The 11,893-nt window shown below is 43.7% G+C and overlaps 1 protein-coding gene across 1 annotated transcript in view; it reads left to right on the top strand.

Moving 5' to 3' along the window:
* The window catches only part of GPR176 (G protein-coupled receptor 176), a 91,653-nt gene extending 80,091 nt beyond the window's left edge, over positions 1-11,562 (top strand). The window contains exons 2-3 of the mRNA XM_029237917.1: positions 4,119-4,371; positions 8,317-11,562. Of these exons, the coding sequence (XP_029093750.1) occupies positions 4,119-4,371; positions 8,317-9,439 (1,376 nt within the window). The 3' untranslated portion in view covers positions 9,440-11,562. The remainder of the gene's footprint in view (positions 1-4,118; positions 4,372-8,316) is intronic.
* The last annotated feature ends 331 nt before the right edge of the window (positions 11,563-11,893 follow it).

An 11,893-nucleotide genomic window follows, 5' to 3' on the forward strand; every position in this document is an offset into this window, starting at 1 on the left:
AGACCATGATGTCTAAACTAAAAAGTATCTCAAGGTTGAATACTGTGTTATTTAAAATATATGCTGAAAAAAAAAATAAAAAAAAATAAAATAAAATATATGCTGAGTTATCCTTGATGTACCTTGTAAAGCTAAGAAGAATCTAAAGTGCTCATGAGATTAAATGATCAAGTCTGTAATTATTTTGTTTTGTTGTGTGTATACACACACACACATGTGTACACACACACACTTTTCTTTTTAATGTGTGGCCAATCAGATCTTGAGTGTGGGTGCTCCTCTCCTGATACTTTTTTCTAATTTGGGTTCTTAGAGCCAAATGAGTCAGTTTTTAAGTGAAGACAGAGAGAGGTGGTTTAAAGAAGGGAAAGAACATAGAGGCTTCTTTAGCTTCAGGTTCTTAGGAAAAGGGATTAGTCTTCAGATGCCTCGTAGAGTTTTATAAGTAAGTGGAGATACAATGTGATTATAGCCATCTCGGGTTTTTCAGTAATAACTCATTGAAAACAAGTTTCCTCATTCGCAAGCGTGGACATACTAATAAAATGTATGATTTAAGAAAAAAACAATAAAAAAGTGTGCCTGATATAATTGGGAGGGAGAGAGAAAGATAAGAGAGTTAGAGTATGAGGGTAATGATGGAGATTAGTTTCAAAGAAATCTGCTGTATGCATGAGAGACCTTGGCACACAGCCTGTCCTCTCCTTTGCAATGAATTTTCCTGTTTGTTATACAAAATGTTTTATTCAGTGTAACCTACCAAGCGACAAAGATTAACAGTGATAGAGAAATAGAAAATCCTGTGGGTCTTGTTTTATAAAGCAGAAGGATGGTCTTTATAGGAAGTCCCCTAGTGGACTGGAGACAGCCCCGATATTAACAACTGAAGATACTATGACACTCTCCTCATGGCAGGTTTCTTTTTTTAAAAAAATTTATTTATTTATTTATTTATGTATGTATGGCTGTGTTGGGTCTTCGTTGCTGTGCGCAGGCTTTCTCTAGTTGTGGTGAGTGGGGGCTACTCTTTGTTGCGGTGCGCGGGCTTCTCATCGTCGTGGCTTCTCTTGTTGCGGAGCACGGGCTCTAGGCGCTCAGGCTTCAGTAGTTGTGGCACGTGGGCTCAGTAGTTGTGGCTTGTGGGCTCTAGAGTGCAGGCTCAGTAGTTGTGGTGCATGGGCTTAGCTGCTCCACGGCATGTGGGATCTTCCCGGGCCAGGGCTTGAACCCGTGTCCCTTGCATTGGCAGGTAGATTCTTAACCACTGCACCACCAGGGAAGCCCTATGGCAGATTTCTTTAAGTGGGCAATTTCATTATTAGATGGTTACCAGATTTTCAGTCCTATCTGTAAAACTTAAGTGAGGAAAGATGCTTCAGCCAGATCCTAATCTGTATTTCAGTTGGAAAGGCCAGGAAAAAAAAATCCCCATATAGATGGAGCTTCAAATATATCATTATTGCTGTCTGTAACCTTGGTGACAGGAAAGCTTGAGGGGGCCTGAGGTGGTAACATTAGTATAAACAGCTTTTCTATTGAACAAACGTGTGTATATATTCACACTGTGAATTTCATCTCACTGAGTCAGCATATTTATGTAAGGAAAGTTTGGTAGAGAATTTCCTGGAAGCAGCTGGCCTACTTACCTAAATGCAGTGCCCATTTTTTTTCTGGCAGATAAGAAGTAGCTGTAGACTACTGTGTCTGAAAAGAGACTCTTGACAGTAAGTTATGTCAGCATCTGAGGCAGCTCGGCAGCTCCTGGTGGTGGCTTCGGCTGCAGCCCTGAGCCCTGTGCTCCCCTCCCCTGGCACCGTGCTGTCCTTCCGCATGAGGCTGAGCTGTTGCCTCAGTCATTAGAGGGCATTCTCTGTGCCTGTGCCCAGGAGAGAGCAGTGTCCTTGGGTCATGACTGACTGGCCATGTGGACCTGGATCTTTCACCAGGTAAAATCTCCCCTGGTAACGTAGGCTGCCCAGCATACCTGACGACTTGGGCCCTGTGAGACTCTGGGGATGAAAGGCTACAGTCTCTGTCTAGATGTGGCATTTCTGTAACTCAGTCTGGGAGCCAACTCTCTCTGAAGTGCTTATTACAAATGCAGGTTCCCAGCTCTATACCTATAACTGTGATTCAGGATGTCTGGTGTAGTACTTCTGATGCATAGTGAGGTTTGGGAACTACTGACTCCGAATAGCCTCTCCTGACATTCCTACTACGAAACGGGTTATCTTGCTGCAGGGACTTGTGATTACTGTTTGTCCTCTTTCAAATTCATTCATCTAAATAGTTACTGAATGCCTGTTCTGTGCCAGATACTGAACTAGGCAGTGGAGTTATAATAGTGAACAAGATTGACATGTTTTTTTATCCTCATGAACTGAAGGGAAAATGAGTAAACAAATGAATAATTATGATAAGAGCTGAGAAGGCCACAAGAGGATATTATAAGAGAGTATGCTGGAGGGAGGAGCAGTGAGTATTTAAAATAAAAATGTGGTTTGCGGAGGCCTCTTTGAGGAGGCAGCAATTATACTAAGACCTGGATTAAAAGGAATCAGACACATGAGGACCATGCTAGGCAGTACAAAAAACTTGTGCACAGGCGTGGAGACCGATCAGCCTCGTTGTGTTTCAAGAACAGAAAAAAAGGGCAGCGTAGCCAGTGCCCAGCAAGCCAGGGGCAGCGTGGCGTGAGATTAGGCAGGTTGGCCCTGGATTGTGTAGGTTCTGGAGGACAATGGGTGGGCAGAACAGACCGAGAAGGGGTGGAGAATCAGATGTTCAGTGGGACAGGAGTCCGGAGTTGAGAGGAGAGGCCTAGTCTGGGCCATGAATGTGGGAGTCACCAGCATTTCAGTGGAGAACCACCTGAGTGGGTGATTTAACCTAGGGAGAAGCTGGAGAGAGAGGATGGGGGAGGGCCTGGTGAAGAAGACTTGGGGCAGCCAGAGCCTGGGAGAGGTGGGAGGAACACCAGGAGGCTGTAGGCCTGTGGAAGCCACAGGAGGAAGATGCTCAGAGACGGACAGGCAAGTGTGTTATTGACACTAAAGGTCTAGAACAGTGCAGGCCTGTCCAGTGGCCGCCAGCTTCATGTGGCTATGGAGCCCTTGAAATGTGACGAATGTGAACTGAAAATGTGTTGTAAGTGTAAAATAAAACATACACCATGCACACCTAAAAAGAATACAATGTTATATATTAATTATATTTCAATTTAAAAAGCGCACACCAGGGGCTTCCCTGGTGGTGCAGTGGTTGAGAATCTGCCTGCCAATGCAGGGCACATGGGTTCGATCCCTGGTCCAGGAAGATCCCACATGCCGTGGAGCAACTAAGCCCGTGCGCCACGACTACTGAGTCTGCGCTCTAGAGCCTGTGGTCCGCAACAAGAGAAGCCGCTGCAATGAGAAGCCCGTGCACCACAACGAAGAGTAGCCCCCACTCACTGCAACTGGAGAAAGCCCGAGCGCAGCAATGAAAACCCAACGTAGCGAAAAATAAATAAATAAATAACAAAACAAACAAAAAAATGTATGCCACATTTCAAAGATGTAGCACAAAAATAAGAATGAATATATTACTTTAATACTTTTTAAAGTAATGATGACGTTGAAACGATAATGTTTGGCATAGATTGGGTTCAATAATATACACTATTAAAATTTCACCTGCTTCTTTTTACTTTTTAAAAGTATCACTACTAGGAAATTTTAAGCCACATGTGTGGCTTTCGTCCTGTTTCTGTTACAGAGTTTGGTAAGGCAAGGTCATTTGCAAACTTGGTCAGAGTAGACTGGCTGAGGTTAAGTAATCCCTAGCTGACTGTTTATACTCAGGTGAGACAAAATCATCATCATAATACTATTATGCCTAAAATTAAATAAAACTCACAGCTAAAATATTCTTCTAGACTTTCTGATACTTACGGAAGTGATTTAATAATTTCACATAAATTGACTACATCATATGCCTTTAAGTTCTTTGAAATGAACCCTCAAATATGGTTTTTCAGTCTTTTTTTTAACCTGTATTTTCTTTCTTTCTTTTTTGTCTTCTTTCTTTTTATTTAAACATTTTTTTTGTTTTGTTTTTATTTTTGCCTATCTGGCCAGGAAACTTCATGGTGTTATGGTCGACTTGCCGCACAACCGTGTTCAAATCTGTCACCAACAGGTTCATTCAAAACCTGGCCTGCTCGGGGATTTGTGCCAGCCTGGTCTGCGTGCCCTTCGACATCATCCTTAGCGCCAGTCCTCACTGTTGCTGGTGGATCTACACCATGCTCTTCTGCAAGGTCGTTAAGTTTTTGCACAAAGTCTTCTGCTCTGTGACTATCCTCAGCTTCCCTGCCATTGCCTTGGACAGGTAAGATCAGGTAGCCAGGGGTGCAAGTTTGTTTTTTCTTTTTTAAGTGTATTGAAAAATTAGCATCACGAAGCAAATAGTGAATAGTCAGTGTTCCAAATACTGCTTTTTAGTCTGCTTGTTGTCAGCAGAAAGAGAGTCGATTGCTGAAACAGATGCCTTACAGAAGACAGCAGCTCTAGAAAATGGGACCATTGAGAAAAGACGTGGCATTGGGGAGGTTACATCATGACGATGCTGGGGCAGAGCTGGATCATGATATAGTTTCAGCTTGGTTGGAATTAGCGGTATTTGCATTGCAATTTGCAGTAGATTGCTCGTTAGATTGCTAACTCTGCAATTAGGGCCTTTTGATGCAGGATGAAAACATTTCTGGAAGAACAAGAGAACAGTTCAGTGGCTATTTAACAAATGATTAGACAGTCCTGTTGGACCTGGCCAGATAGCACCAGAATTTCTCTGGAGGATTTACTTCCAAGGTTTTATATTGTGATGGTGTTTGTTTTCTCTTCTCATCCTTTTTTAAAGGATGTTCATTTGGAAATAAATCTTACATCCTAGCTACTGCTGTCCTACATAATTTGACCAAATTTATCAAAGGGAAGTGTGACGTTCTCAGTAATCAACAGGTGCCTGTCTTTTCTCTTTGTTGCTAGCACTTCATGAATACAATTGAGATAATAATACATTTTAGAGAATAGAATTAAATAAGCAAAGAAGAATGAAAAATATTTTGTGTCCACAAGAACTTTTTTTTTTTTTTTTTTTTTTTGCGGTACGCGGGCCTCTCACTGTTGTGGCCTCTCCCGTTGCGGAGCACAGGCTCCAGACGCGCAGGCTCAGCGGCCATGGCTCACGGGCCCAGCCGCTCTGCGGCATGTGGGATCCTCCTGGACCGGGGCACGAACCCGTGTCCCCTAGCATCGGCAGGCGGACTCTCAACCACTGCGCCACCAGGGAAGCCCCTCCTAATGCTTTTTGTGTTGATCCATTCTGTGTTCACGGCAGGTGTGTCTTTCTGGCGGCCCCTTACTACCTGCTTGGTGAGGTCTTATGTCTGCAGTCCACATGGTGGGCTTTTCTTTCCTGAAGGTTTTTTTTTTTTTAATAGTTTTATTGAGATATAATTTACATATCATAAAATTCATTTAAAATGTACAAGTCAATGAATTTTAGTATATGTACAGTTGTGTAGCCATGACCACAATTGAACTTTAGAATATTTCCGTCACCCTAAAAAGAAACCTTGTGTTCATTTACAGTTATTCCCCATTCCCACCCCCAGACCAGGCCACCACTAATCTACTTTCTGTCTTTGTATGGGGGGACATTTCATATAAGTGGAATCATACAATATGTGTTCTTTTGTGCCTGGCTTCTTTTACTCAGCATAATGTTTTCAAGGTTCATCCATGTTATAGCAGGTATCAGTACTTCTTTTTTTCTCTTTCCAGCTTTATTGAGTTATAGTTGACATACAGCACTGTACAAGTTTAAGGTATATGGCATAATGACTTCTCTTACACATATTGTGAAATGATTCACTATAAATTTAGTTAACATCCATCATCTCATATAGATACCAAAAAATGTTTATTTTCCTTGTAATGAGAACTCATGATCTACTCTCTTAACTTACTTCATTCCTTTTTATTGCCGAATAATATTCCCATTGTATGCATATACCACATTTTGTTTATCCATTTACTAGTTGATGGACATTTGGGTTGTTTCCACTTTTTGGCTATTATAAATAATGCTGCTATGAATCCTGAAGGTTTTTTAAGAATAGGATTCAACAAGAATGGGAACACATTATTCTGGACAGGTTGCTATTCTACCTGGAAGCAATGCAGTAATCCCTGTGGGTTATTTTGAGCCTTTGGTTTTAGGCAAGAAAATATGCAAATAATAAGAAATCCTTATTTTCTTTGCAGCAGAAAATCTACTGTATTTTTGCCATCATTTTTTTCAGTGTGTCTTTTATTTTTTTAAATTGAAGTATAGTTGATTTACAATGTTTCAGGTATACAGCAAAGTGATTCAGTTATATATGTGTGTACTCTTTTTTAGATTCTTTTCCATTATAGATTATTATAAGATATTGAATATAGTTCCCTGTGCTACATGGTAGGTCCTTGTTGTTTATCTATTTTCTATATTGTAGTGTATATCTATTAATCCAAAATTCCTAATTGTTTAAAAAAGATAAGCAAGTTCTTTTAGTAGAAAAGCAAGTTTGGTAAATTCCTATTTCATTATTCAGAGATGCAGATTACTGGAAAGTATAGGTTTGTTGTGCACGAAGACAAAGGGAAAACGTCCTTTCTCTCACTTCTTTCCCGGATATTTGTTTCGTGGCACCAAGTCAGCAAGTGAATTGGGAGGCCACCTACACTTCCTGCATCATCCTCTAGAGACACACATACTAACAAAATGATGTATAGCGAGCCTGTGTGCTTGTGCTGCGGTCTATTTCCCAACCTAGAATGGAATAAAAAATGACTGGAAGCCTGGGTTTGTCACCTGTCACTTAGCAAATGGGAATGAGAGACAGTGGACGTGTATTCATGCGTGGGCGTGGGGCCACCACACTGGATTTACTGAGCGGTGGTTAGAAAAGCTTCTCCATGTTCAGAGAAAAACAATTGAGAGCATGCATAACTTATACATTTCTTTCTCTTTTTTTTTTCCCTTCCCAGAAAGTGATCTAGAACACATTTTACTGCACTCCATCCGTCTCTGGTCATCCGTGGTTGTGTTGTGTTTGCATCGTCTCTCCCACAGCTTGTCCCCTGCCAGACTCCACCACAGGGCCGCTTGCTCTTGACATTTTCCCAGGTGCTCCCTTTCCTCATCTCCTTTGTGCGTCCCTCCAGTAGAGCCACCATCTGCTCGGTTATAATTGTTTGTTTACATGCCCCCTTTCCCCATTTAGTTAAGAAACATTCCCATGCGTCCTTCCATCTTTGCAGTCCAGTGCCTGGCACAATACCTAGCAGATAGGTGGTGCTCAGAAATCCTTGTGACAGAAGGCACGCCTGCTCAGCTGGCCCCATGAGGGAATGCATGTTAATAGGGTTGGAAGGTCGACTCCAGCATTAGCTGACTGCACAGATGTGGGCCGAGCTAAGGTGAAGAAACTCGCCATATCTTTGAGGGCTGCTGGCTGCCCTTTCATGACAGATGTGGTTCTAAGAGTCTAACACATTACTCGGTTTCCCCCACTCATAGGTTATATTGAAACAAGGTGCCTTTGGAATTCTGATTAGGTGGTTATAGAATAATCAAGTCAAGCTTGAAGGAAAAATGTCTTCCCTGATTTTAACAAAAATCTAATCATGCAGGCATTTTAAGTCTATTAATTGCTCTTAGGGGTACTGAGCGATTATCATGGGAACAATGGCGATTGAGCAGGCATGATTTTTTTCAGTCAAATTGATCTTGTGGAAGGATTTTGTCAGAGTCCCTCCCTCACACTGGCTTCTTCTGCCCCAGGTGGCTGTAAATGCTAGTGATATCCATGCATATCCACTGTGGCACGAGTCTCCTTTGGATTTGTGTGCAGACACATTTCCTTTCTCTTAGTGGCTTTGAAAATTGCCCTCAAGCTCCTCTAGCCCAGGTAAAAATTTTTTTTACAAATTACCCTTTACCCTTAAATTGAAAAAGAGGTGTCTTTCCAGCAGAGGGAGATATCCTTTATATTGAGGGCACTCTTTTGGATTTAGTCCTGGTGGCAATAATTATAAAGCTAACTGTGAATTGTACAGCAAAATCCTCAAAACTTAAGGTCTAGCTTCCTAATTCCCCCAGTGGTTTCCTCTGTCTTAGGCAGAATAGAAGAAATTGACCCTTTCTTTCCTCTCTTCTACTTTTAGTAAATAGATTCCCCTAATTAAAGTGTATCTTCTGTGAAATGAATTTTGCTTGTGCGTTTGGCAGGTACTACTCAGTCCTCTATCCTCTGGAGAGAAAAATATCTGATGCAAAGTCCCGAGAACTAGTGATATACATCTGGGCCCATGCTGTGGTGGCCAGCGTCCCTGTGTTTGCGGTGACCAACGTGGCTGACATCTATGCCATGTCCACCTGCACGGAAGTCTGGAGCAACTCGTTGGGCCACCTGGTTTACGTTCTGGTCTACAACATCACCACGGTCATCGTGCCTGTGGCTGTGGTATTCCTCTTCTTGATACTGATCCGCCGGGCCCTGAGTGCCAGCCAGAAGAAGAAGGTCATCATAGCAGCGCTGCGGACTCCGCAGAACACCATCTCTATCCCCTATGCCTCCCAGCGGGAGGCCGAGCTGCACGCCACCCTGCTGTCCATGGTGATGGTCTTCATCTTATGCAGCGTGCCCTATGCCACACTGGTCGTCTACCAGACTGTGCTCAATGTCCCCAACACTTCTGTCTTCTTGTTGCTCACGGCCATTTGGCTGCCCAAAGTCTCTCTGCTGGCGAACCCTGTGCTCTTTCTTACTGTGAACAAATCTATCCGCAAGTGCTTGGTAGGGACCTTGGTACAACTACACCACCGCTACAGTCGCCGGAATGTGGTGGGCACAGGGAGCGGGGTGGCCGATGCCAGCCTGGAGCCCAGCATGCGCTCGGGCAGCCAGCTCCTGGAGATGTTCCACATTGGGCAGCAGCAGATCTTTAAGCCCACGGATGACGAGGAAGAGAGTGAAGCCAAGTATGCCGGCTCAGCTGACCTCCAGGCCAGGGAGCTACTTCCCACTTGCCTGGAGGCAGAGCAGGGGCCGCAGTTTGCTACCCCTGCACCACCCCCGGGCACAGTGGACTCTATATCCCAGGTGGCACCAGCAGTCCCTGTGGAACCTGAGACATTCCCTGACAGGTACTCCCTGCAATTCGGCTTTGGGCCATTTGAGTTGCCTCCACAGTGGCTCTCGGAGACCCGAAATAGCAAGAAGAGGCTGCTTCCCCCCTTGGGCAACACCCCAGAAGAGCTGATCCAGACAAAGATGCCCAAGGTAGGCAGGGTGGAACGGAAGATGAGCAGAAACAATAAAGTGAGCATCTTCCCAAAGGTGGATTCCTAGCAAGTCTTGTAAATCCCTGGAAGCAACAGACCTTCCACATTCCTGCCCTCCCTTCACTGGGCCTATGATTTGTCTGATCTCCTTGCAGCCCAGTATGGGTTGATTCCTCCTCTATGGGCCAGATGCTTTTGAATGAGAGGGAAATCTATATAAAATCGAATGTCCTCTTTATTGAGGGCATATTTATATATTTATACATATATATATATATTTATCTCAGTGATCCTCAGTAAAGTCCACATTTCTCTCTGTGGAGACGAAAGCTGGGTAGTGGGAAACGGGTCTTGGGTGGGTTCTCTGTGTGCATTTTCTGGGGATATCTCAGTTCCGGGCCCTGCAAAGAATACACGGAGAGAAGAATGTCTATAAGTTCAAAGGAAGCAGGGGCACTCTAAGAGAAGCCCAAGATAATTATGGAGCCGTGTGGCCCCAAGAAAATGCCTATTTGATAGATTTTAAAATGACAAATATTCAAAATGGTTTATATTGATCTGTATCTTTAGGGAAGATAGAACCTTGGCATTTGATACCTTTTTTCTGGACAACCTGATCACATGACTCACAGTTTCTCCCGAGGCCCTTCATCTCCTTCGCTGGGATGTAGGTGAGGGATGAATGAATATTGAACCCCCATTTGACAGACATGGCAATAGATGTGCCCAGGGATTAGGAAGATATTCTGTCCTTGATTATCCTGACCATCTCCGGGCATCACTAAGGCCTCAGAAAGAGAAGTCCGCAGTGTTGATTGGAAAACACTAAAAGCTTTTATCATGTCTTTCCCCCTTAAGCTGTGTTTTTTTCAACAAATGAGGGAGAAGCTTAGAAGTGGAGAAGAAAGACTGAGAAATATCCACACTCTGTAGAGTTTTCTCTTCCCACATGGTCTCATGTGAAAGATTTTATGCAGCAATCAGCAGGGGTAAAGTGTATTGAAAAAGGTTTGTGCCAACTTCTGGAATTAAAGGTCATTTAAAAAGGCAAAGTTAGGGTAAACGGGGTCCTCTGGAAACGTCAAGCTAAAAATACTTGATTAGGAAAAGTGAGTCTGCCCAAAAGAGTGGGAAAAGTTGGTTCCCTTGCAAGGAGGACTGCAGACCCCATGCGTCGCCACTCTCATTTTCAGTCTGTTTGTACAACTGTGGTTCTCCCTTCATTTGGGGCACAAAGGAGGAACAGAACATGCAGAAGGAATTCATCACTGTACAATGCCAAGGCAATACCTAGCCCAGGTGAGCTCTCCACTTACTCCTTCCCAGTGAAGTTGTAGCAGGAGCCAGACAGGACAGAAGAGGGAGGACAGTGTCCTCAACTGATCAGTTGCCTGGGGGCTCTCACAGCAATTCGAGTCTACGTTGGGGTGGGCTTCACCAGGTTGAATTCAAACCACAAAGGAAACTTCACTCTTAAGGAGAGCAAATCAAGCACCAGGTCTGCTCTTCTCTGGAGGGCGTTTTGTTCTTGTTCATAGTATGGAAGGGAGCCAATCCAGTGCCTTGAGCAGGGGAGGGGGCATCAGTGGCAAAGAACACATCCCAAGGGCAGGGGTCCTCACGGATCTTCTCCTTGAACCACACAGGCCCTTGTCCCTCGTAGGAAGGTCAGACTATGTGTAGAGAGTTTCCTTTTCCTGTCCTTTCCTGGGTGTGCTGTCTTGTGATTCCCGAATGTGAACCCAAAGACCCTTGTCCAAAGGAGGGAGTGCCTTCCTCTTTGTGTTCGTTTCTTTGAAGCATTGTGTGCTCACAGCGGAAACAGGGGCCCGCCACCCCCTCTCCCGGGGCCCCTGTGTGCGCTCTGGAGCTCCTTGCCCTCATGCTTCCCGTTGTGGCCCTTCAAGCGTATCTTTCAAACCGTCACAGTTGTTACAGCGTTCATCAAGGGGAAACATAACCTGTCAGAAACGTGTGTCCACTTTAGAAGAATCTGTCAAATGTAGCCACGTTGGTGTCATTCTGATAACATATATGTACAACTTAATAAATTCTGGTGAGCCGGAATTTGATAGATGTTACTTATGTATGTTTGAAGCAGTTGGTTGACTTCTAACAGGTCATGGCCAGGTGTATTTCTATACTCTTTGAAGAATTATGTTTTAATAAAAAATTGAAAAGCAGTTTCTGAACTCAAAAATGGTTGTCTGAGTGATTTTTTTGTTTGTTTGTTTTCTTTTTTCCCCCCTCTCAAGTGGTATCCTATCTGAACTTCTCTCCTCCTGTGTGATCTCAAAAGAAAGGTGTTTATTTTCCTCCCGACATGCAGATGCAGCATTCTAATAGCATTTTCTTACGTTGTGGCAACTTGAAAAATGAATTCCCAAAGAAGAAACTGCAATGCTTGAATAAATGTCCCAAACCTGGGTTCCAAATGGAATTGGTGGATGGTCTGCTCAAACCTGTAGGTGGAGCTACACGGGGAAGAGTGTAGTGCAGCCGTCATTACCCCCTATGGTTG

The sequence above is a fragment of the Monodon monoceros genome, unplaced genomic scaffold (assembly GCF_005190385.1).
Source record: "Monodon monoceros isolate NGI ecotype Baffin Bay Population unplaced genomic scaffold, NGI_Narwhal_1 Super_Scaffold_21, whole genome shotgun sequence".
In the NCBI taxonomy this organism is placed as follows: domain Eukaryota; kingdom Metazoa; phylum Chordata; class Mammalia; order Artiodactyla; family Monodontidae; genus Monodon; species Monodon monoceros.